This window comes from Vigna unguiculata, chromosome 5 (assembly GCF_004118075.2).
Source record: "Vigna unguiculata cultivar IT97K-499-35 chromosome 5, ASM411807v1, whole genome shotgun sequence".
NCBI classification, from domain to species: Eukaryota; Viridiplantae; Streptophyta; class Magnoliopsida; order Fabales; family Fabaceae; genus Vigna; species Vigna unguiculata.
The window spans coordinates 7,257,185-7,282,187 of record NC_040283.1 but is presented as its reverse complement, the minus strand read 5'-3'; the positions used below and the strand labels follow the sequence as shown (position 1 = coordinate 7,282,187).

General features: G+C 34.4%; 1 protein-coding gene across 1 annotated transcript in view; it reads right to left on the bottom strand.

The window, feature by feature from the left end:
* The window catches only part of LOC114184879 (BEACH domain-containing protein C2), a 40,570-nt gene extending 20,289 nt beyond the window's left edge, over positions 1–20,281 (bottom strand). Inside the window, exons 1-11 of the mRNA XM_028072256.1 lie at positions 20,050–20,281; positions 16,814–18,897; positions 14,977–15,764; positions 12,565–13,245; positions 11,711–11,845; positions 7,967–8,071; positions 7,658–7,777; positions 6,745–6,821; positions 5,304–5,385; positions 4,274–4,576; positions 3,315–3,880 (exon numbers count right to left, since the gene is read on the bottom strand). Of these exons, the coding sequence (XP_027928057.1) occupies positions 3,315–3,880; positions 4,274–4,576; positions 5,304–5,385; positions 6,745–6,821; positions 7,658–7,777; positions 7,967–8,071; positions 11,711–11,845; positions 12,565–13,245; positions 14,977–15,764; positions 16,814–18,839 (4,883 nt within the window). The 5' untranslated portion in view covers positions 18,840–18,897; positions 20,050–20,281. The remainder of the gene's footprint in view (positions 1–3,314; positions 3,881–4,273; positions 4,577–5,303; positions 5,386–6,744; positions 6,822–7,657; positions 7,778–7,966; positions 8,072–11,710; positions 11,846–12,564; positions 13,246–14,976; positions 15,765–16,813; positions 18,898–20,049) is intronic.
* Between the last annotated feature and the right edge of the window lie 4,722 nt (positions 20,282–25,003).

The following is a 25,003-nucleotide window of genomic DNA, read 5'->3' as shown; positions in this document are numbered from 1 at the left end:
AGAACATACAGTCTTTTACCGTCACTCAAGTGCTAGATGTGTCTATTTGATAGTATATGTTGATGACACTGTTCTTACAGGAAATGACCACCATGGCATCTCCCAGATGAAACAACACCTCTGCCACCATTTTCAAACCAAGAATCTTGGCAAACTCCGATATTTCTTGGGTATTGAGATAGCACAATCCAACGATGGTATTATTATATATCAATGGAAGTATGCATTGGATATTTTGGAGGAAATTGGGTTGATGAATTCAAAACCGTTGACACACCCATGGATCCTAATAGCAAACTCCTACCAAATCAGGGAGAGCCTATTTCAGATCTTGAGCAGTATAGAAGATAGGTTGGAAAATTAAATTACCTTATAGTTACTTGTCCTGACATTTCCTTTGCAGTCAGTGCGGTGAGCCAATTTCTTAATTCCCCATGTAAAGATCATTGGAATGTAGTCTTCCGTACATTAAAGTACATTAAAGGATCTCCTGGAAAGGGTTTGTTATATGGTTCTAATAATCATACAAAAGTTGTTTGCTATTCAGATGCTGAATGGGTAGGATTTCCTTTTGATAGAAGATTTACTTCTGAGTATTTTTGTCTCCATTGGTGGTAACTTGATTTCTTGGAAGAGCAAGAAACAAAGTGTTATGGCAAGATCTAGTGCAGAAGCAGAGTATAGAGTTATGACCTCAGCCACTTGCGAACGTGTTTGGCTTAAGCAATTTCTTAGAGAGTTACAATTTGGAGATGTCACTCAAATGACACTTATATGTGACAATCAGGCAGCACTTCATATCAGTTCTAATCATGTCTTTCTCGAGAGGACCAAACACATTAAGATCGACTGTCATTTCATTCGAGAAAAGATTATGTCTAGAGATATGAATTCGTTAACTCAAATGATCAGTTAGCAGATATTTTCACTAAATCTTTAAGGGGGCTGAGAATTGATTATATTTGTAACAAACTTGGTACATACAACTTATATGCACCAACTTGAGGGGGAGTGTTAGATATATTGCATTAATTAGGGAAGCATAGCATCTATTGTTTATTAGGGAAAATAGATATTGTTTGATATTGGTAGATATTGTTTGATATTGGTAGATATTGTTGATATTGTTTAATACAATATCTTCTATTTACCATATTTATGTTTGGTTGCCATATATACTAGTATCACTCTTTATTATAAATACATTCACCCTATGTGTATTTTAGACACAAGGGAGATTAACCCTATACAGTTTTTCTCAATATTCAACACAAGCAACAACCATAGTCTGTATGAAGTAATTATGCAAATAGCAGCAACAACACTTATTTTTTGGGTGGCTATAATGCAGAGTTTGTTTAGTAGCATACAGCCATAGTTAAAGGAATCTTATGCAGTAACCACATTGTTGTTTGAAGGTTGTGTTGCTGAAATTGTGAAATTGTGTGGTAAATACACATAGATACAACAACTCTATTTGACTATGAAGTTTTTGTTATTAATTGTTTCTTTGCATATTTATATATCTTATATATTTAAGTATATGTTAGATTTTTTAATGTTTATGAATTTTACGATTCATGATTCAAAATTTAAACTCTCTGATATGTGAAACTATTCGCGATTCAACTACCATGCTCCCAACCTTTACTTTCATCATCAACAACAACAACAACATCTCTCCTCAGCACTACCATTTTGTTGATTGGGACCCATTTAATGGTACCCAACACCCATGGCTTCCCCTTGTCATCCAACTTCATTTTTCTTCCATTTGATACACGTCTAAAGTAAAGTGAATCAAATGCTTAACAAATTGGTTTTCATTTATGACAAAATAAATTTGTTAAGAATGATTTATTCCATCTCGTCTTTGAATCAGAACTTTGCCCATCCTTCAAGTGTCAGCTGGAATCCTCTCCTCTTGATGCTGAAAAAATATGAGCTATTTACTAAAGAGAAAAGCTTGAAGGAGGAGTTGGATTTTGCTTTGGATTGTCAGGAAAGTTTCTGGATTTGTTTTGGATTTCTTTCATTCGGTGGTGAAAAAAGGAAGCAATGCTAGTACCATACAGAAATTAGTACATAATGGACAAAATCTAAATGATCCAAGTCAAATTGGAGAACATATTTTGGATTTCTATACCAGTTTATATGCTGATAATGCTCAGGCTAATTGCTCTTATTTGGAGATGCAGAATTTTGTCTCCAAGTATATTCCTAGCTTGGTTACCGAGGAAGAAATTAAACAAGTTGTGTTTGATCTTAATGGTGATAGTTTTCCGAGTCCTAATAGGTTTGGTGGTTCTTTTTATCAGGCATGTTGGTGATGATGTTTGCAAGGTTGTACAACAATTCTTCAAAAGTGGTTGGATCCTCGCAGGGATGAATTCTAATGTTATATCTCTTACTCCTAAAATTTCTTGTGCGGAGAATATTCAAGATTTTAGATTCAAAATTATCTCTAAAATTTTGGCTGATAGACTAGCTCACATAGCTAGTAGAATGTTGTCCCCTAATCAAAATGACTTTATAAAATAACTTGGTTTCAAGGTATAGGTCATCAGAGCTGATGTCACCACTGCGGTTCAGGCCACTGAAGCAAATTACTGCCATAGACAACTCCAAGGAAACTTGACAAGAAAGAAGGCTCATTGTTAATGCTTTCATTCTTAGGAATCTTTCACAGTGGTTCATAAAAGAGGGCTCATTCGCTCCCGTGTTCAAGATTTGGATTTAAAATTGAGCTAAACCTAAAATTGTGTTTTTGGAAAACAATAAATAAATTTAAAAACCACTATTCCACCACAGGTGCCGCAAACCACCACGGTGCAATAATTGAAATGATAGAAGATGATGCCATATCCTTCAAAATAGCAGATAGCGATGGCTCAAAAACACTGCAATAACTGTACCATTATGGTACTGCCATAACCACCATTTGAAAACACTGCCTAGAGTTGAAAATTTTTCCAGTGAAAATAAACGTGTGGATGATATTTTAATGAATAATTTGAACTAAGAGGAGAGTGTTGTAGATAATTCAGTTAGTGTTGTATGTTAGTCAGGTAGTTAGTGGGTTGTTTTAACTATTTGCTTGTTATTATACTATAAATAGGAATTCTATATTGTTAGATGTGTGCAAAATAAAATTTCAAAGTCAGTTGGTCTCTCTCTCTCTCTCTTTCAACCCCTTTTATTCTGTCCTTGTGTGTATGTTCAGTATGTGCTCTAACAGTTCAATGACCACTGATCATTTATGGATAAAAAAAATGAACTGCATATATACGTGAAGATTGAATAGGTTGTTTTACCTCCACAAAAGTGCCGACCGTGGTTTTCTTCCTTCAGATACTGAATCCTCAAAACTTGTATTTCTCATGAGCATGTGATCTTCACCATCATCATCTTCTCTCATCGATAGAAGAACCATTCGAAGCATGCACAAAAATGGCTGGTCACTGTCTAGTAGTTGGTACAATGCAGCCATCCCTCCCATTCCTGTACCTGACCCTCCACCTATACCAAGACCACCACCAAGCCCAGACTCATCCAGCAATAAGGCTTGGAGCATTGCCACAGACTTTTTCACCAAGGGAAGCTCAATCCACTTTCCATTTGCATCTTTCTCCTGAGCAGACTTCCAAAAATCCCATCCACTCCCACCACCACCAAATAAAGCTGGATTTTCAGAAAGGTTGACACCATACCACAACCGGCTCCTGTATTTCCATCCATCTGCTAAATCCTTAGCACAAGACCCATATGACACAAAAGCACAAGAAACAGATCCATAAGGCTCAGCTGCTGCAGCTGCAGCAAGCCTTTCCATCACTGAGGATGGGACCTGACCACTTTCGTCAGCCATGGATGAAAGGACCTAAAATTATCATGAAAGCATTTGTTTCACCAATACAAAAATAAATGAAAACGTGGAGAACTACATACTCAAAGTAACATGAATGCTAATAAAAGGAATAGCAAGGCAAATAAAAGGAATAGTAAGGAAAATAAAAGAAATAGTCTATCCATATTTTCCTAAATCTGAAGAATGCACAATGAAGTTAGAGATAAGAAAAAAACAAAGGTATGGAAAAATAATACTTTGGTTTATAACATAAAAGTATTTGGAGAAAATGTCAGTCACATCAACAAGGAATGGATTTTGTATGAATGACAGAAACAGTATTGTGGATCTATTAAATAAAAACAACACATCAGTATTTATTTCTAGCATGCATGCATGTGCAGTTTTAAATTACTGTATACATACATCTAGAGCGACTCCCTCGGAGTCACTAGCTTCTAATGACTCTTCAATAGTCGACAATGAAATTCGGATACTATTGTTTTTATTCTCAGCAGGGATTGGAGAAGGTGAAGCATCTGCAGCACGTGTAGAAGAGGATTGTTTGCTTTGTAGTCGTAAATGATCTTCAACAAGCATAAGTATCACAATGGCATTCTCCACTAAAGCCACAGACAACTGGGCAGCATTATCAGCTTCAGTCTTAGCTTCTCTTGGCGACAAACCCCCAGCCGCAACACCAGCTGCGGCCGCCGCAATAATTTGAGTCTGCATTAAGTAAAAGATGTATGTAGTCATTATTGATGTTTTCTCTTCCACACCTCAGCAAGAACAAGTTTCCAGTACTTAGGAGCTAGTTACCATCTCAGCAAAGTTAGTTAAGAATAAGAGAGGTTTTTATAAATACATTTTGGGTGGGTCTAGAGAAAGGGCAAGACAAATGTATGTTGGGAGGAGACTGGTCCTCGAAGAACCAGAGTTGTTCTTTCTGTAACACCGTATATTGAAGGAAACATACAGTCACTGTCTTTCTAATCTCAGTAAACTTCACCTTTCTTAAGTTTCTGATCCAGTTTCTATATCTTACAGAAACTGATGTGATATTTTTTATTAGTTTTATTCTGTATAAATCCGAATACAAAGAGAGCCTTTATAGAAGCTACCCTCGAAAGCAAAACTGATTCACCAAAAGGGAGAGCAGGAAATAACACACCAGAGAGAGAGAAAATGTAACAGAAAGATACAGAGGGATAAAAGAATATCTCTTATTTTCTTTTATTCAAATATATTCTGATAAACGGGGTTTTAATATCAATGTGCTTATGCATAAGAGGGATTTGTTTATTAAGTGTGCCTACACATTTAAAACCTTAAATAACTGGAGGAAAAAGAATATAAGAATGAATAACATATCAAGCCAAGGCATTTAATGTACATAACCCTTCATAGGAAAATAAAAAAAATAGAAAATATATATATATATATATATATATACCTGAACCTGCAATTCCCTTGCAGCAAAATCCAGCAAGCCTCCTAGGAGTTTCCTCTTAAAAATAGGTAATGCTTCTTCACGTCTTCAATACAGAAATTAACCCAGACATGAATGATTATATTGACATGAAACAGGTAACTGTAAACTGCCACTTTAAACTTTCAATCAATACTAGGGAATAATATGATAGTATAGAAGGAGATTGTAAAACTCCTCAAAACCCTTCACAATCTTTTCTACAAACCTAGATTAGAATGATCACTCTAAACATCAATTTCTTTGTTTCTGACACAATTGTTTCTCTCTCGATTCCTAGTCAACCGATGAGCAACCTATATACCTATTGTTTCATCATAATTCATCATCAAGTGTTAGCAACTTTTATACAAACTTAGAATTTATCAAATCTTGGTAACAAACACCACTGGAACATAAACTTTTTGAAGGTTCGGTATATTTTTCTTTATTGGCTGCCTCGGTATGGCTACCTTCCTTCATCATATCTACACTCCAAGTTACAGAAAAATACTTCCTCTTTTCCAAACTATCTGCCACATTGTGAATTTTGGTTTGTTTCAAAATGTTTATTTAGAAAGCATTAGTTAATTGTTAGTGTCTTGCTCACCTAAATGCTCATAATTTACAATTTTACTCTAACTCATGTAATAAGAGTTTAGTTAAATATGATTATTTTATCATAGTAATTAGCGAAATTGAGGATTTTCTTAAGATGTGGCCAGTTTTGTTTATCTTATTCCACATCATGCCCTTCAGGAAAATATGAGCCAGTAGCATTTATAATTGAAACATGGTGACATGATAGTGTCCAAACATTACGATGTCATAAGTGTGCTATCAAGGACCAACTTTACTCAAACCATAAACTGTAAGGCAAAAACTTGTCATTGGTTGCATAACTATTGGGGAAAATCCAAAATTACATTGATTGAGATGTTGGAGTGACTGAATATTATATATAAAGGGGAGGCAACTCTCACCCCTTGAACCACCTTGAAGGGTTGAGTTAAATCCAAACGCAAAAATTTAAGAATATCCAACATAACCCCCACTCACTCAAGAGCCATTTGGGCTTGTGCATAGACAAAGCAGGTTCATCCTACATTGTGCTGAAATTTATTTTGAATTAGAATGGGAAGGGGATTGAACTTTAAAAAATTTGGTTAAAAGGCTCTTATGCCACGACAATGACCAACTTCCATAAAGGATTGCACTGTTACATACACATATAGCCTAATGAATGGTTTTATATTGAATATATGTTTTCAAACTAAAAGAGTTAAATGTTTAGCTAGAAAACAATGACAATCAGCATCAAAATAAAATAAAATGGAATAAAACTTGATTTCAGTAACAGTCAAATCACATTATAGAAGAACTTCAGAAGTAAACAGTTGAGCTCATAATGGACACATAAACTTACCTTACTCGTTGTTCTCCTGTGCTAGATCCACCAACCATAGAAAGCCATTCTGCACAATGAATTGTTGCTTCAATATCCTGGACAAAATGAACAGCACTGGGCAGTCTGAATTACTTTGACAATACCAGAAATCATGCAAGCAAACAAATACATATAATAAAAGGGAAATTCCAGATGACTGATATTTTCAGATGACTAAGACTCTGCATGGTGATCTATCTCAAGCCTTGTAAATGGAAGATCCCACTTTCCAAAGTACAAAACATAGAAGGAAGGGAGGAGATCGATTCACGTTTAGTTGAACCAGATAGTGTTCCAAACAAACTAATAAGTCCCACTATATTGAAATTCCAGGTCAAGGACAAAAGTTTACTCCCTAAGGATGACTACAATTATGTGATAACAAAATAAAATATTAGCAGTGTTACAATGAAATAGAGAACATCCAAAACATTCTCACTATATCACCAGGACAAGATATGAGCTATCAAATAGAAGCTCTGTCACATTTTTAACCTCTGACCTCTAGTATTCATTTGGTTTCTTTATTTAGAAAAAATTATCCCCCGCTTGTATTTTTCTCTTCACTTGAATGAAATATCTTCCTTTACCATGAAGATAAAAAGATAAAGAAGTAGTGTGTATATCTAAAATCCCAAATAAGTCTCTTGGAATTGAAAGGATTTGCACATTTATTGCAACCACAATAAATGTCTATTATTTGATGTTCAAAATTGATAACACCAGCCAATGAAATAAATAATTAATAAAGACATCGGAAACACGTAAACATACAGTCCGACGAGGATGCTGTCAACAGAAACATACTGAAAGAGAAAATTGGGCAACAGTTGGCAGTAACATCAATAAGGTGAAGACATGAAAGAAGTGAACTATTCTAACAAATATCAACCTTCCATCCATCCTTTTGGCGCATTGAGTGCTCTAGCATGATACTAAGGAAATTATGTATAAGGTCTTCTATGTCTCCATCTCCAATGGTCGTTGAATCAGATAATTTACCAGGACCCACCTGTCAAACAGAAGAGCACAAGTTGAACAGTTAAAGAGTCTTCCCAACAACCATACAAATGTGTATTACACAAGAAAATGGCATGAATTTATTGTGTTTGTATGACAATATTAGAGATAAATGGAGACAAATAATAAACACAGAGAGAGAGAGAGAGGATTAAAACTTGGCTTTAATTAATATTATTACCTCGTAGTTCGAGATCAGAACTTCAAGAATCCACTCAGGCCATTCTTCCATGCTTATCAGACTGCTTCTATTTTCAGGATGACTGCAAGCCAAAAATAGAAGATCCTGAAATCATACACAAACAAAAACAACTTAAAACTAGTTGGTATTAAAAAGATGTCAAGCAGGAATATGTCCATAAGTGCAAGTCTAACTTCCTCTGAAAAGCTCCATAGATAATTTTCATTATAGCTGTGGCATATACAAGAACCTTATTTAAGTCGGACAAAAAGTACTTAAGCCATGAAAGAACAATTATAAATTGGCACCGAATACTACTTGGAGTGATTGTCCTATATATACACTAAACCAAAAACTCAAGAAAGTCAAAATCCGAATTGGAATGTAGAATAAAACATTGTTTGGCAATGTACATGAAAAGGAGGAATTGGCTCTCCTAAAGGTACAAAGTATAAAATTGGAAAGTAATAAGAAAAAAGAATATGAGAAAAGCACTAACTGACAAGGAGAACAGATTTGAATAATGCCTTAATGTATCAGGAGTTTTGGAGAGAAAGATGTAGACTTAAATTGTAGAAAGCAGACAGGACTACCAGGTTATTTCATGACAAATCTTCTATTTGATATTCTGTTAATAGAATTTCCTTCTTCTCAAGCATGATTCAAGAATGATCTCTGATAAATTAGAAATGGAAGAGCATGTGATGGAGCATTTCAAGAATATTGTGTCTAATGACTGTTCCAGTCCTTCGAGTCCTATTATTAGGGAGGTGATTCCCAAGACGGTATATGCAGCTGATAATATGGTGCTACTTCAAATGCCTTCGATGTCAGATGTTAAGGAAGCTCTGTTTAATCTTTGTCCAACAAGTTCACTGAGCCTGATGGATTTATAGTGTCTTTAATCATATTGGGACATAACCCAACCTGATGTATATAATGCTGTCATGCAGATCTTTGAAAAAGGGTGGATGTTGCCAAATTGTAACTCAAACCATTGATTGTTAAGGAACCTAGTGCCAATGAGATTGGTAAATTCAGACCTATTGCACTTGCAAACTTTAAATATAAAACAATTTCAGAGATTATAACATATGGTTGGTCAAGATCACTAATAAATTGATTTCTTCTCAACAAAGAGGATTCATGCAGGGAAGAAGTATCCTGGATTGTACAGAAACAGTGTCTGTAGCAGTTAATTTACTGGATAGAATGTGTTTTGCAGGAGATATTGCCAACAAAATTGATATAAAAAGGCCTTTTTAATACACTTTCAAATTTTCATATTTTGTACTAAAAGCTTTTGGTTTTGCAGAAAAAGTTCTGCACATGGATATATATATATGCTTCTGAATTCTGCTAAGATTTTTGTTGTAGTGAATGGCAAGCCAGGGGGATCCTTTAATTGTTATCGAGTGTAAGGCAAGGAGATCCTTATCTCCTTTGCTGTTTTGTATTGCAAAGGAAGTTATAAATAGAAGCATCATTTTGCATGATTTAGATGGAAAAATAAGGGCTTCTGGACCAAGACAGATTGATTTTCCCATACACGCTTCATATACTGATGACATTAAGTTCTTTTGAAGGTGTGTGATGAAAAATATGAGCAACATTATGGATGATTTACATAGATATAGAAAAAATCTTGGATCAGACAATGAATAATAGCAAATCTAAATTCTATGTTCGGAATATACCTGCTGTAGTTTGGGAAGTTTCATCTACACTAGGTTTCTCACAAGAACTACTGCCTTTTGTATACCTTGGTGTACCTACTTTGAAGGGCAAGCTAAAGTTACATCATCTGATGCCAATTGCTGACATAATTAAGGAAAAACTATCCAAATGGAAAAATTATGCTGGTCAAGTCTATGATACAAAACATTCTTTTCTTTCGTTTTCAAATATATAGATGGCTTAAAACAATGTGGAAAACAATTGAGAGCTGCTTTATAAATTGTATTTCGACTAGTGATATTTAGCTTGGTTATAGCAACTTCTGTACCATAGATATTGTTTGTAAGCCTTGCAAGGGAGGAGGACTAGGATTAAGTTCTATAGAAGATTTTAATGAAGCATCTATGTTAAAACTAAGTTGGGAGTTAATGAAACGGAAATCTAAAATGGGAAAAGTTTTTGCAGCTTGTGTGTTCAGGCCATCTGGCTCGCTAGTTTCTTTTGTATGCACTTCTATTTGGGTAGGTTTGAAAGACAACTTGTTCAAAAAGTGTATATTATTATATCAAAACCAGCTTGTAAGTTGAGATTTAAACTTACTTATATATTATAATTTAGTCAAATTTTCAGTATATATGAGATCTCCAACATACCTTACATGAAAAAAAGACATATCAAGCATAGGAATAAAGAGTGATCTAATAACGAGTAGCATGATATGCCCAATAAACCTTACTAAGGCTTTGATACCATCATAGAATGTGGACTTTAAATTTAACTCAACCTAACAAATTTGGCTTATAAGATTCACCTAAGTCTGCATTTTAATCTTGAGAGTTTGATACATATTTAATTGGGATGTAGATTTATGAAATTTTAAGAGTCATATTACAATATGAAATATTAGGGGTCATATAATTAAAGTATGGAATATTATGAGTGTTGAAAATTTTTAAAGATTGTAAAATAAGAGATATAAGATATATGATAGATATAAGAGGGGTATAGTGAAAGAGGAACTTGATATTTTATTCATATTTCTTTCTCTATCTATTTATACACTATATATATATATAGAACAAAATGTAACCGAATATGAAGTCAAACGACTTTATGTGGTTTTTTCTAAAAATAGTCATAAAATTATTGATCCGAGAATTTTCTCTTTCTAAATGCGGATTTAAGCGGGATGCAAACTTAAATGAGTGTGGATTTAAGCGAAGGTTTATTGTATATATTATTGTTCGACCATATCTCTAGTAGATATGGAATCTCCAACGGGTGGTAATGGTTTTTTCCAAACACGATTTGATCCCTTACAACCTCCTCCTGGCTATTTACCTCCCAAATCACTTATCTTAGCAAGTGGACTTTAAAGCCTAATCTAATTTCACAAAACCAACTTGTAAGGTGATATTTGCACCCAACCATATACTATAATTTGGTTATATATCCGACAATCTCTAGCCATTCTATCAACAAACTATAATAACTGTCCAAACTAAATCCCAACCTCCCAAGAGTTGAACATTAATAAGGGCAGAGACCGAGAAAATGAGAGCAGTAACGACAAAGCTAGAGAAAATGTCACAGACACAGTTTTCTCTTAACTGAGACCAATTACAATATAAAGCTACAGATAAAGCTACAGCTATCTATCCAGATGATAACAAATCAAATAGTCAAATCCGTTACAATGAAATCTAAATGTAACAGATAACAGAAGTACTAGAAACTAAGGGGGGACTGCTATTAATCATTGTTGACAAGCAAATTTAGATTTTAACAACCAATCTTGTCTTTTATTTTAGTTTTGCACTAGCCTAGGTCAATAAATGTCTGTGTTCCAGCATTATCTTTCGAATCTTCAAGTAGCAGCGAACTTATGCCCCAATAAAATCTATAAAATGCCAGAAACTGAAATGCATGAACTAAGCAGTACATTAATGTACAAGTGCTCTGTATTGAGAATTTCATCACATACAATACACATGAAACAGCAAACACCTCATAAATCATATAAAACACAACTTATAAACAATGGATGCATGACTGTGAAGCTAATACCTGTAGCGCTCTGCTCTGTAGAGGCCTAGGTGCAAATGGAAGAGAATGCAAAAGCACCAACAAAAGTTGTGAATGCTCAAAGCGGTGACCAGAATCATAGAAATTTAGCCCATCCTCTGAAGAAGAGGCATTGATCTGAAAAGAAGAGAAAACAAAGAAAAATGAAAACATCAACAAATGAGGATAGTAACCTTATCACCTAATGACATTTTTAAACATACATCTCGAATAAGCACTCAAAAAGAGACTTGAAGGCTTCTATGTTTTTCTTTCATCTGCATTGGGTCATGGTTAATAAGAGGACATTTTACATTAATATTAGCAAATATCCTTCTCCCTTCAACTAGTAAGTTTCCTTTTCTTAAGAAAAATAATGTGTATTTAAAAAGCCCCCTGACAAAAGATCAAGTATTGAGAAATTAATTCAACAAACTGGAATGGCCAATGTCATTGTATGACTTTTTCCCTTCATATATTAAGTTTGATTTCTTCAAAAATCATTTAAGCCTCCCTATGTTTAGCTTTTGTTAGTGCTTTGGAGGTTTTTTCTCTTGCATGAGTTTTGATCTGCTCCCCTCGTGTTTTTGTATCTTGTTGTTTTTCCTTTTTATGGAGTTTTCATGTGGTGGCACGTGATTGATGGAGTTTTAAGGTGCTAACCTAATTGAGTTATTAAAATCTCATTGTGATGCCTAACATGATTTTATAAAATAAAAGAATGGGCTTATACTGAATAAATCATGGTAAAGACATTGATAGAACTTTTATCAAAAAATAGTAAAATGAAAGGACAATTCCCATATTTGCAGCATAGGAATATGGAGTGTAGATATGATGAAGGAAGGTAGCCATACCGAGGCAGCCAACAAAGATGTGTAAACATTTTTGGTCATTAGCCTGTTGGGTGCTGCTTGAAATGCCTTTTGTAAAGCAAAAAGTACAAGAGAGACCTTGTCTTCAAACATAGTACCACCTTTGTCATGGAGTCCAACACCCAAAAGGTTGCTTGTTGTATCAGGACCTGCAGAAGAACCGATTCTCAGCTGGCCTGAAGCTACTAATGCACCTAAGAGACCTATGATCCCAACAACAATCCCATCACTTTTATCAACATTGTAAACATTTTTTCTAGCACTGTCTGCACTAATGGATAGGCTTATGCCTCCCAAATTCTTGACAGAAGGAATTTCAGAGGCAAATACAGGAGAAATAGGATCTGGGCTACTGCCACTATCAACAGATAGGGAACCGTGGTCATTGTCTTGTAAGATGGCTTCATTTTTCTCCTTCGATCCTTCATCTTCTTGACTTCCTTTTGTCATTTCATTACCACCATCAATCTCAGTTTTGTGAAGTTCAGAATTCATTGACCATGAATCCAGGACACCATTATCTCCAGCTTTAGCTTCCCTCTGGAGCAAAACAAGAAGAGTTTCTACACCACCACATGCCAGGAATTCTACCGCAAATGTATGAGCTCTAGATGCATTTGGCTGGACAACCAATCTGTAGAAAAGATGCAGCACCCTAGCAACCTGAAATTGAATAAATAACGAATTAGTACAGTTTTATTAAAATAAAAATAAAAGAATCAAACCAAAGCATTATATTATGTGCAACACTTAGAATTACAAACTTCAAAAAAACCACTTAACATGAGATCCAGAACATTGAGATTACATGCATTAAATATATCGCAATCTAACACAACATACCACAAAATATAACCTATTAGAGTTAACCTAGTTAGGTTTGCAACTTGTATGGTGATGCCATAGCATTTTCTCCTCTGATTAAAAAAGGGAACTACTACAGATATTCAGCTAGCTAGGTTTTCACAACTGCTGTGCCTTACTGTGCCATGTAAATGCAGCCCAACTCATGGCTTTTATTGAATATAGAGAAAGTAGGGATTGAGATTAATCTCCCTTGTGTAGAAAATACACATAGGGGCTGTATTTATAATAAATAATATATGGGCTAAGCCCAAAATACATATGAAGAATAATAACAATAAAAACAAAAAATAAGATATTAAAGATATCTTAACAGCTTTCACAAGTGTGTGGTCAGAACTGAAACAAATGAGCACGACCTTATTATCATCAATGCGGAAACAGATATCATAACAAGATCATATAACCACCATCACCAAGTCAGTGTCATCAACTAGAAGCCAGGGTTTCCATAGCAGTACCACCCCATGATGGGATTGCAATAGTTAAACAAAATGTCATTAGACTTCAATGGCATTGTAAGTTTTACATTGCAGATTATGACAGCCACCTGTCCATGTGGCCAAGGCAGATTGTTGAGACAAAAAATATTGATATTAGTTGCTTTACTCCTCTCTTTATAGTACTTTTTGTTTCCTCTCCCCTTGTTCTGAAGTTCAATTCTGATGTAACCTCTCCAGCCAACTGTGCATTATCTCTATTTGTTATCTTGACTACCAGTTTATGTTCCTTTTTGTTTTCTCGAGCCATTATTTCCTCAGTTTCATCTATGATCCCTCTGCACATTTCTCCCTATACATTGTTGATAGATACTTTTGTTGAATTTTATTTCCTAGAACACGTTTCTAATTTATTGTTTTAGATATATGTTACTAGTTTTTCTTATTTATTACATTCAACAATTTTTGTTGTATACCTTATATATATGTCTTTGTTAGTGTTACGCCAAAATCACTTGCCATATTATTGGCATGTCCCCTAAACGTTGCCAAGTCACAAGGGAACAATGTCACCATGCCACATGAGTACTGCATGGAAAAGAGTATCTGGCTGAAAGGAACTAAATGATAACACCCATTTGTGTCGTAAAACAAAAGGAAAGGTTATTTTTATATAATAGTATTGGAAGAGACCCAGCTCAAACATGAAATACACTACCACACCCCTGAAATAAGTACCTAACAAATAATAAAAAAATACTGTATTCTAAATGATAAAAAATTTAATAATAAAAAAGTTCAGTTGAAAACACCAAACAAGCAATCATTCTTCCAGAAGCTATATAAGAAAGACCACAAAAAGGTACTGTGAAATTCTATTCTAGCAAATGCATTTTAGCATTGACAGCACCCATATGTCTGTCATTGTAGTATCCTGTCCGACAATCCCTTCTTATTGCCCGCACCGAAAAGAAAAGCACTTAAATGTTACCCCTTTACCTGGTTAGGTTGTGGACAGTCAACCATGAATCCAAGTAAACATCGGACATCATTTGAGGCAAATAAAAGCACTTAGATGTTACTGCTTTACCTGGTTAGGTTGTGGACAGTCAACCATGAATCCAAGTAAACATCGGACATCATTTGAGGCCAACGAAGGAGATGCAGCCACTATTAGAAGTTCAACTACCACCAAGAGCTCATCAACCAAAGCATTGATTTCACCTACTGGACGTGTAGACCCAGTTAGGGAAACAGTATTTAATGAATCAATTTCAGGAACAGTCCAATAACATCTTCTGCAGCCATCAAGAAGCATCTGAATGGCATTAGCATCTCGCATTACCATTGACTCGGTGAAAACCATATCTGCAAGAGATGATAAAAGCTTCTTTTGTATGCCATAACTACACAAACTCCAAATTTTTAAATCTAACAACAGTGTAGTGAACAGCTGCACTTTAAGTGCATGGTTGATCTTCTGAGATTGACAAAGGGATACAACAGCAGCAACAAGTTCCTCATCTTTTACACCATCATGCTTTCTAACATCAAGTGAAGATAGAGTTCGGAGAAGATAATTTAAAATTTTTGATAGAACCTCTGGTCCTCTACCACGAGCCAATTCTTCATTGTTCCTTGGATGTTGAATAGCTGTGGATATAATTCTAAATATTGAGGCAGCCAAAGATGTGGTCGCTGAAGACAAAGGTGAATTCCCTTGCTGAGGTTCCAGAGTATTTTCATGTAGATTGCTTATAGTCAAAGGAAGCAAAGCCAAGGGACCACCATAGGATAATGCCCATAAAGCATCCACAGGTCGGATTCGTGTAGCAACGTGGACTTGCCCAAGAACCTCAGCTGGACGTCGAAGAGTTCCTGAATCATTATTATAAAGAAACTATAAGAAGACTACAATACAGAAAATTTTATACACCTTCATTATAAAGATGCTCTCAAATGTGGTTTTATGCGGTTGAGTTAAATCCCAAATGCAAACTATAAGATGCTCTCAAAGACTAACGTAAATCCATTGTAGGGCCACCCACATTACCACACTCCAGGCTGACAGCCGTGGGCAGGAGGATTATGTTTGAATGCCACATTAAATGGGATCATCCTTAGCCCAACTTAGTTGCAGCCCCTTTGGGAACTGTCATTAATTGTAGCCTCAAATATGGTATTTAGTCTCACATTGACTAAAAATATGATTTAAATAAATCTTATAAATTCCGAACATTCATTACATTACAAGCCAGTTACATAAAGTTGAATGAGGCCATAAGTTCAAATTCCAAGAGCCAGCATATCTAATCTATGTGTGTAGCTGTCAGACTCGCAAAGAGAGAAACAGAACCTATCAAAAAGTCAACTATACAAGATAACCTCACGAGACAGCTTAATCACAGATAGAACACTAATAGTATGTCTATTTCTCAATGAATTTCATACCATTTACCCACCCTTTAATTTGGTTAATATTCATTGTAAGACTTTTTATAAACAATAATACAATTTTATATGCTTGGATATAAGCTTAATGCAAGCCCCTAACTGATCTGTTCTTGATTCCCAAAAATAAAATATTTTTTGAATTATATAGTTTTAAAACAAAAGAAAATAAACTTTCAGAAATCAAGAATCAAAGACTTGGAATTAGAGTAGAAGCATCCTAGTACTAAGGTAAAAGAAAAATTTTCACTACTACAGATTAGAGAAGAACCACCATTGTGATGATTACAAACACTAACCCAAAATATAGTAAATCACTTTTTATTTCCATCATATAAATCCACAAACTAACCTTCCAATGATTATTTACCAGGTACCAGGGGCCTTTCTGCATGAAAAATCAATATGCATTTATGCAGTGTTTAAAATTCATTACTCATGTATTATCATAAAAGAGTCGATAGAAATTATCAAACCTGAAGCACCAGAGGGTGAAGCATCAGGACAGAAACGACCACTGAGCAAACTGGGATGATAGAGCAGATGAAGGCAACCTCCTATTTCTGCATCCAAAAGCACGCTTTCCTCTGCCTTGCTCTGCACATAGGCATTTGTTGCTAGCCATGGTAGCCCGGCAGCATTACCAAAAGAAGGAACTATATCCCCACCTCTAGAAGCCATGCCTGACATTCTTTCTGGACCAATTGGTTCCTTGAAGATGTAAACAGGACCCATCTCAGCAAACAGAGGACATTGACGACGACGGCGTTGCAAACCAGCCATAGTAGGAGGAGGGTTAGTCCCTATGCAGCAAAAGGCAAGAGGTTTGGAAATTCGAGGGAACTCAAAAGGACGACTTTCATACAAAGACCCATCTATATACAATCTGACTTCACTTTCTGCTTTCCCAAGAATTCCATGCTTGCCTATATGTTCAAGACCAACGAAATACCAGCATTGTGGTTTGAAAGCATAGGTAAAATGCAAAGAAGATTTCTTTCCCTTTCCACTAGCAGTTTCAACAACCAAAAATTGAGCATGGAAATAAGCCTCTATACCCTGATTATCACCGGATAAAAAACTGAACAGCCGTGGCATGTGTGCTGTACCTTCACCAGCAAGTGCACTAGCTGCAGCAGCAGCTGACATAGCTGATGATTTACCAGACCTAGCTGCTGCAGCAGCAGCAATTGCAGCAGCAACTGTAGCTGTATTTAATGTGTCTGCAAATGATTCAATGTAGATCCATGTTGCAAAAGCATATCCATTGATAAATGGCCAACGGCTTTCGCCTGGACCAAGCAAACCAGAACTTTCACCATCAAACTCAAAGGTGCAAGCTGGTCCCATTGACTCCTTTCCACTAATTGCCTTCTCCAATGCCAGTGTTAATCGTGGAGCCCAAACTGTTGTAAGTGTTTTTGTAATTACTTGAAACCATCTATAAAGATCACTCACAGTGAGAGAATGACCCGCCAAATATTGTATGCAGTGGCACAAAGGTGTTCCATCCCACCTCATTTGACCATTTAAGCCAACATCCACAGTGAAAATTTTTTCTGCTGTTCTCAACAACACTTCTAAAAGGCCAGCCAATGAGCACATTGCCCTATTTCTAGTACAAGCCCTTAATATCACAAGTAGTCCCCTAACCATCCGTGTCCTTGGTGACATCACATCATCAGTATCACCTGCATAAGGAAGCCAAGGAATAAGTTCACCAGCCAAAATGGCAGCCCGGGAATTCAGCATCACACTGGGAGGATTATTATCTTCATCCTCTTCAAAACTTTCCACTCCACCCATTGTTGCAAGAAGTGAATCTACAATTAAGAAAGGCACACTGTCCATTTCTTCCCCACCATCAAAAAATTCTACACCACTTGCGATATTCTTCAACTTGTCCATACCTTCAGGTTTCCCCATAATAGCAGAATCAACTAAATGGAGCAATTCTGGAGACACATTCGGCTTTGCATGTTTCTGTCTTGGCTTTGGTGGAGAATTAAAAGTAGAATATCCGCTAGAATCAAAATTAATTGATGTGGAAAAATGCTTGGATGTATGACCATAATGTCCTTCTGACCCAGGACTATAAGAATGATTATCATTATCCATCTCCGCAACTGGGGAAGAATCATTCTCTATTGAGTTTGACCCAAATGATTGTTGAAAATCCTCTGCATTTCCACCATATGGATGTTGTTTATTATCAGAACCAGACGAGCGGTTTGAATCCTCATGCTCATTATTCTTATCTTGGTCTTTCAAAGATACTTGCTCAAACTGGTCCTCGTCCATCACTGTAGTTACAGAATCAATAACTTGTTCTTGCAAGTTAGCCCTTTCATCTATAAGTTCAACCCCAACACTGCTGCTAGAATTTACATTTTCCTGATGAGGACTTCCAATAAATTGTTTTACGCCACTATCTACTATTTCATCAATATCTAATCCATTACCAGATATATTTATCTCTTTTGTTTCTTCCTTTTCTTCCATCAAGATATTTTTGAGTAAGCTAAAAAATATTCATTCCAATTATGAAAGCCCAATCCACCTGTAAGTAACAACTAGTAAAATTACAATAACCACAAAACAGCTTAATGAACAGCAAGTTCTATATGAACCTTTTGGAAGAACAGACATTATGTGATGCATGCATCAAACAAGAAAACCGCAGACCATATGGAAAGAAACCAATTAAACAAAAATAGAAAATGCTTTTGTGATGGCCAATACTCAGATCCACATTCCCGGCACTCACTTTTTGAACGCATTCAGCAATTTAGAACGATCAAGTTAAGATCAGCCCGCTTGGATTATATCTTGGTGCATCAACTTAAAACAATTCTAAACCTCAGCAGCTGATCTTTATCGAACAGTTATGAAAGCACAAAATGCATGATTGCACACAAAAATGACTGCACCGAATCTGGATCCTCTATGACTCTAATCTTATATTTCATGTGCATAAAATTGAACCTAAACGAAGTAAAAACGGTGATTCATGAGTTGCACACTATTTATTGATCCAGTTAACTAACAGCGTGTAAATGGTTGACAATGTCAGTTCGTCAGCGATTTCAGTAAAAAGGTCCCGCTAGGCAACTAAAAGTAAGCAAGACAATCTTTAGTTTGACCAAGCACACAAGAAACCATTATAAAACTTCACATTACAATAGTCTACAGTACACACTAAGAGGAAATTCATTAGCTTCCTCGGTCAACTCAAAAAACTACTTCATTCGCTTATATTTGAGTTAGGAACAAATTTCCAATAACTAAATGAAGTAAAGTGTGCACAAGTCGAAGCTCAAAAACACTGACACTGAAACACGCTCCACCCTTTAGTTAAGTTAACTATTTGAAATCAATTCAATCCAACAAGAACGCAACAACAGTAAGTAAAAACAACCACACGTTCATCCAAAGCCAAAAATCGTCGCTTAGCCAAAAACGCAAGAAACAAGTCTCGGATCTTGCTCGAACACAAACTCAAGCAATCGAATCGACTCTGATCGCCTCGCATTGCGAACACGGATCGAGAAACAGCAGATCTCTCCGCTAAGTCTCGCGCATTCACGCACGATTCGATCGAAGCTTGAAAAGTCAATGAAAGAAAATGCACGGATCACAACGAAACCCACATTGCTGCTTCAGATACAAAGAAAGCCAAGAAGAAGGAAATATAGGTCACAGTTTGGCTTACCTTCTACAGGATTCCGGCGCGGAGTGGCGTTCGGTCCGATCGCCGGTTCCGATCGAAGATTCGACGGAAATGAAAGTGTGGAGAGAAAAAAGTGGAGAGAGAGTGAATTGGAGATGGAGGAGAATAAGGCGAATTGGGCGCGAGAGAGAAAAAGAAGAGAAGAGAAGAGAAGAGAAAGAAGGAGGTTGGTGCTGCTTGTGTTGGTTGTTGCAGCTGTGTAATTGATTATTGCTGTCTGCTATGGTTTTACCCCATTTTCCATTTCTTAACTCTCTCGTTATCTGATCCGGTCCAGTCAAACCACCACCGGATTACCAACCGGTTCAATTTTTTATTCTTTTTTTTCTGGATTTTCCCTTTTATTAATCTTATTAGAATTAAAATCCTGTGTTTATTTTCTATTAATTATAGATTTTTTTATCAGCTCTATTTATTATAGATATTAAAATATAAAATAATTATTTCATTTAAATTATAGTAATATCATATATTTAACTAAAAATGTAATTTCATTCATTAATATTTATTTCAATCTTTTATATTTATTAGGTTTTATATATTGTTTAAATTAAATATATACAATAATTTAAGATGTAATTTATTTTTAAAATTATAAGCAAAACAAAATCAGGTAATAAAATGAAATTAGATATTAAAATTTAAGTCCACAGTTTTTTAATACAAATTGAACCTAACCCTACCCTTGAACGAGAATAAAAAGAATCAGACCCATTCTCGTCAACCATAAGATTTGTGGTACCCACAAACATTTTTGGCTCAATAAAAACTACTCATGCAAACATACTCGTTCTTCTATTCTAGAAATTTCAACCTGAATCCCCAAAAATATGAAATGACAAAGTTGTTCTTAACTTTAAACTTTGAAAGTTGCAACCTACAAATACATAAGTTTTAGACAATCAATTTCGAAAAAATAAAATCAACTACCCTTTCAAAAATACCATTATAGAAAAATGCAACAACCTTCTAGAAAAAATTAATAAAATATTTGTGAATATATGATCTGAAAAACTATTTAAATTTGAAGTGGATAATTCAAAAATCTTATTTATTTAGATATATCTAATAATATTAGATAACTTTTTAAGGTCAAAATTATATCATGATTTTTAATATATTAAATATAATGATCGACCCTATTGATGTAATTTTGATAATTTTGAGATTGAAACATTAACCTTCAATATGAAAAAAAAAAATTAACCTTTGATCAGATTTGTTTTTGTACATAATAGTCTCTTTAGTTAGAACACTTAAACATTTCATAACACTGTCTAATTGCATGTGTTAAATATAATGAAGGTGCTGATTATAGAGCCTTCAATTTTGAATATTGTTCCTTTTGTTCTGAAATTGATTTTTCGAAATACATTGTAATGTCATATATCATTATTTCAGAGTAAAGTAAGATTGAATTGATTGTGGAATTTTATTTAAACTTTTTGTAATAAGGTTGTTGAATTCTTATTTCATCGGAAATGGTATTTCTTAAAAGTTGTTGAAATTTTGTGCACCTTCGATTTCTCGTAACAAAATTGTATGAATCGATCCAAGTTAAAAGAAATTATTTAGAACAATTTGTTCGTTTCTACACTCTTTAGGAGTTTTCTGCCACTATTTAAAAACAGCTTGTCTTTTTTTATTTTATAACAATCTGTATTCATTATTATTGTTTTCAGAACGTTGTGTAGATGTTGAAGTTAGTAGGAGTAAATTTTATGTTTTAGTTTTAAGCAGTTAATAATAGAGGTATTTATACTTTTTTTTAATTAACACATAGTAATTCAACATTTGATATTATTATGGAATGTACATTATGGTAAGTCAAATGTAAGTGTATAATTTACTTGTAGATTTGCCAATCTAAATATTTTGTTTAGCTTATATGTAATTTAAAAACGTTTTTTTACTTGATTAAATGTTCTAAAATGTAATATTTTTATTGAAATCCATTATTCTCTTTAACATAATTGTAATTATAATGGATGATCGATTTTAAAGTATCATAGGAGATGAAATTGATAAATTTATTTGTATAAATGAAATTCATAATATAATGATATGATCAATATAAAAAAAATAGTTGGAATAAAGGAAAATGAAACTTTCACATCAAATAAGTTGAGTAAGTTTATTATTCGTGATAAAAAATGACAAGTGACATGTATTAAAAGTGACATGTATTAATATTGTAATATATTTGTATAGGTGTTTAGTACGTGAGGTGACTTCCTTGAATTAGTCATTTGAATTTGGATTTGTTATTAGTATATTGATAAGTGTCTCTTTAACATCATAAGCATATTAAATTAGACACTCATTAAAGACTTAAATTGTTTTTAGCAAGGAAAAAGACCATACTTATACCGATGAACATCCTCCTTTGATGAATGGAAAACATGAAAACTAATGAAATCACATTATTTTGCAAGAGAAAAGAGAGAGAAATCAGGCATTACACTCGGCCATGTTTAAAGAGCTCAACCATGATAGTTGAGAATATAGAACAATCATAGATCCTTGGGTTGAGCCTAAAAAGTGTTGTTGAACTACACACATGAGCTTAAACTATTGATAGTGAAGTGATACTTCAAGCATCAGAATAATAGAAGAAGTTCATGTGGCTAAGCACACCAACAGAAAAACTCATAAAAGAAGTTCATGTGGTTGAGTGCAGAAAAATTGGTTGAGCATTGCTTACATCAGTCTATAAAATAAGACTTTCTTCTTTGGCTAGGTCATAATATTCACAGAGAATAGGCTTCCTTCCTCTGGAAACTCTTTACAATTTTCTTTTGGGATGGATAAAGTGGAGAGAAAGTGGATTTATGTGTATTAATGGGTTGATCTCTCGATCATGTGTGGCTAAACTCAAAGCGTAAGGTTGGATGTATTTGAACTTAACCTTTTTTTTATTTATGATTAATCTTCTAATGTATCTATTGCTATTATGATTCATTAGATTGTGAATTGTTTTAATTATCTTTGATTATTCTAATTGGTTCAAATTGAGTTGGAAAATTGGTTTGAATTATGGTCTAAACAATTTGTCTTACCTATACTAGTGCATAAATGGTACTTATAGGGGATGTTGGGCTGAAAAGTCATGAGCAGTAAAGTAGATATTTAGTCTACCAAGAGTAGAGAATCACCTTGGGTCTAAATTTCCCTAGGTTTTGGACTGTAAGGATGCATCTAAATCTACTTAGATAGAGTACTTCAAGAGCAATAATTTGTGATAGATTTTAGGTTAAAGAAAGGAAATCAAAATAGAACCAGGGAAAGAGAGAAAACATCCAACCTTATTTGTTTTTATAATACTTCTTACTAAGTTGTTCTTAGCCAAAACGTAATCACAAAAGCATTATTGTAGTACAAATATTGGTAAGGTTTTAACAAATCTCCGAGGATACAACACTTGGATTTTACTTCAACACACCAGTGCACTTGTTGTAATTGACTGTTAAAGAAAAGTCATCATATATTGATGTTGATACAATAAGTGACCCTTAAGGAAAAAAGTCATATATGTTGTTAGGTTATAAAATAGGTGCTCAAATAAGTTTTGTTAGAGAATTTGTAAATTTGTGTAACTAAAATGAGAAAATATGATTGTATGTTTAAATTGCAAGTAAACTAATGAATAATGGTAGAAGATAGACTATAAAGTTAATTTGTAGACATCTGTCAGATATATTAATAGTTCATTGATATAGTGGCAAATTAAAAACCACTAAGCAATTCATTTTTATTGATGTAAGTTTAGTGAAACTCGTAAATATTTTATTAATTTTGAAGGAGAACAATCAAGGTAATGTCACAACTATAAAGTATATGTACGATGTGAGGTATGCATATCAAAGATGGTAAAAATGACTAAGAATGAAATGCAATAATTGGTCATGTTATTAAAGCAAGATATGCATATTAACGAGAATAGTTTTGATGAGGCCTTGAGAGTTATGATCTATTTTTATGGGCACGCCTTGATTTAGTAAAATTGTTAAATTAATTAATGTTGTTTTGTCGATGGAATTCATACAAAACTAACAATTGTTGTATTCATTTAAGATTCTTTATGTGACGTACATGAAATTGACTTTCTTTGTGACTTTTCATTTGTTTTAGCTCTTGAAAGACGTGAACGGTTGTTTGTGTGACCATATATGTTCCTCCAAATCTGTCACTAAGATTTTTTTCTTTAATAAATGAAATGAACGTCATTTTTCTTAAAGTTTTTGGCCTTTTATGTTGATTTAACATTAAAAAAAATATTAGCAAAAAATGTAAAATGTTAATGGGTACACCCATACTCCACTCTTAGGAGCTCCACAAAAAACTTGTGTTGTCATCATCACATCCAAAATAACATACATGAAAAATGATCCCACTACATGAATGTGATGGAATGGGAACACATCATCCAATGTGATGTCGCTCTACCAATTGGTAGATGGAAGTTCTTAGTCTTTATATGTCACTTATTGATTGACAAACTCATAACTATCATTTTAGAAGGGCAACCAACCATAACTATTCATTATAACATTAATACACTTATTTGGAACCCTATATTTAGTCATCTTTCATCCATGGGACATCAGTGTGAACTCCTTATGATCTTATAAGATAGTATTTAATATGCATTCCGTTTAAACCAATGTCTTACCACACTGTTAACATGTTAATTCAACAAATTTCATTTTTCACCACACCATCCCACAAAGTCTTAGCAATGTGATCCACATAGGTTGTCAAGAGAAACATATCCATTAGACCCATGGGAAATCATTCCATATTGTGCACTCATTATGTAGGCATGCATCCTTCACGTGCAAATTATCATTTGTACGATCAATATCACAATTTCAATAATAATCTCTCCTATAAGTGGAGGTTGTAAGCTTGTAGCACTCACTCCATTGAGATACCA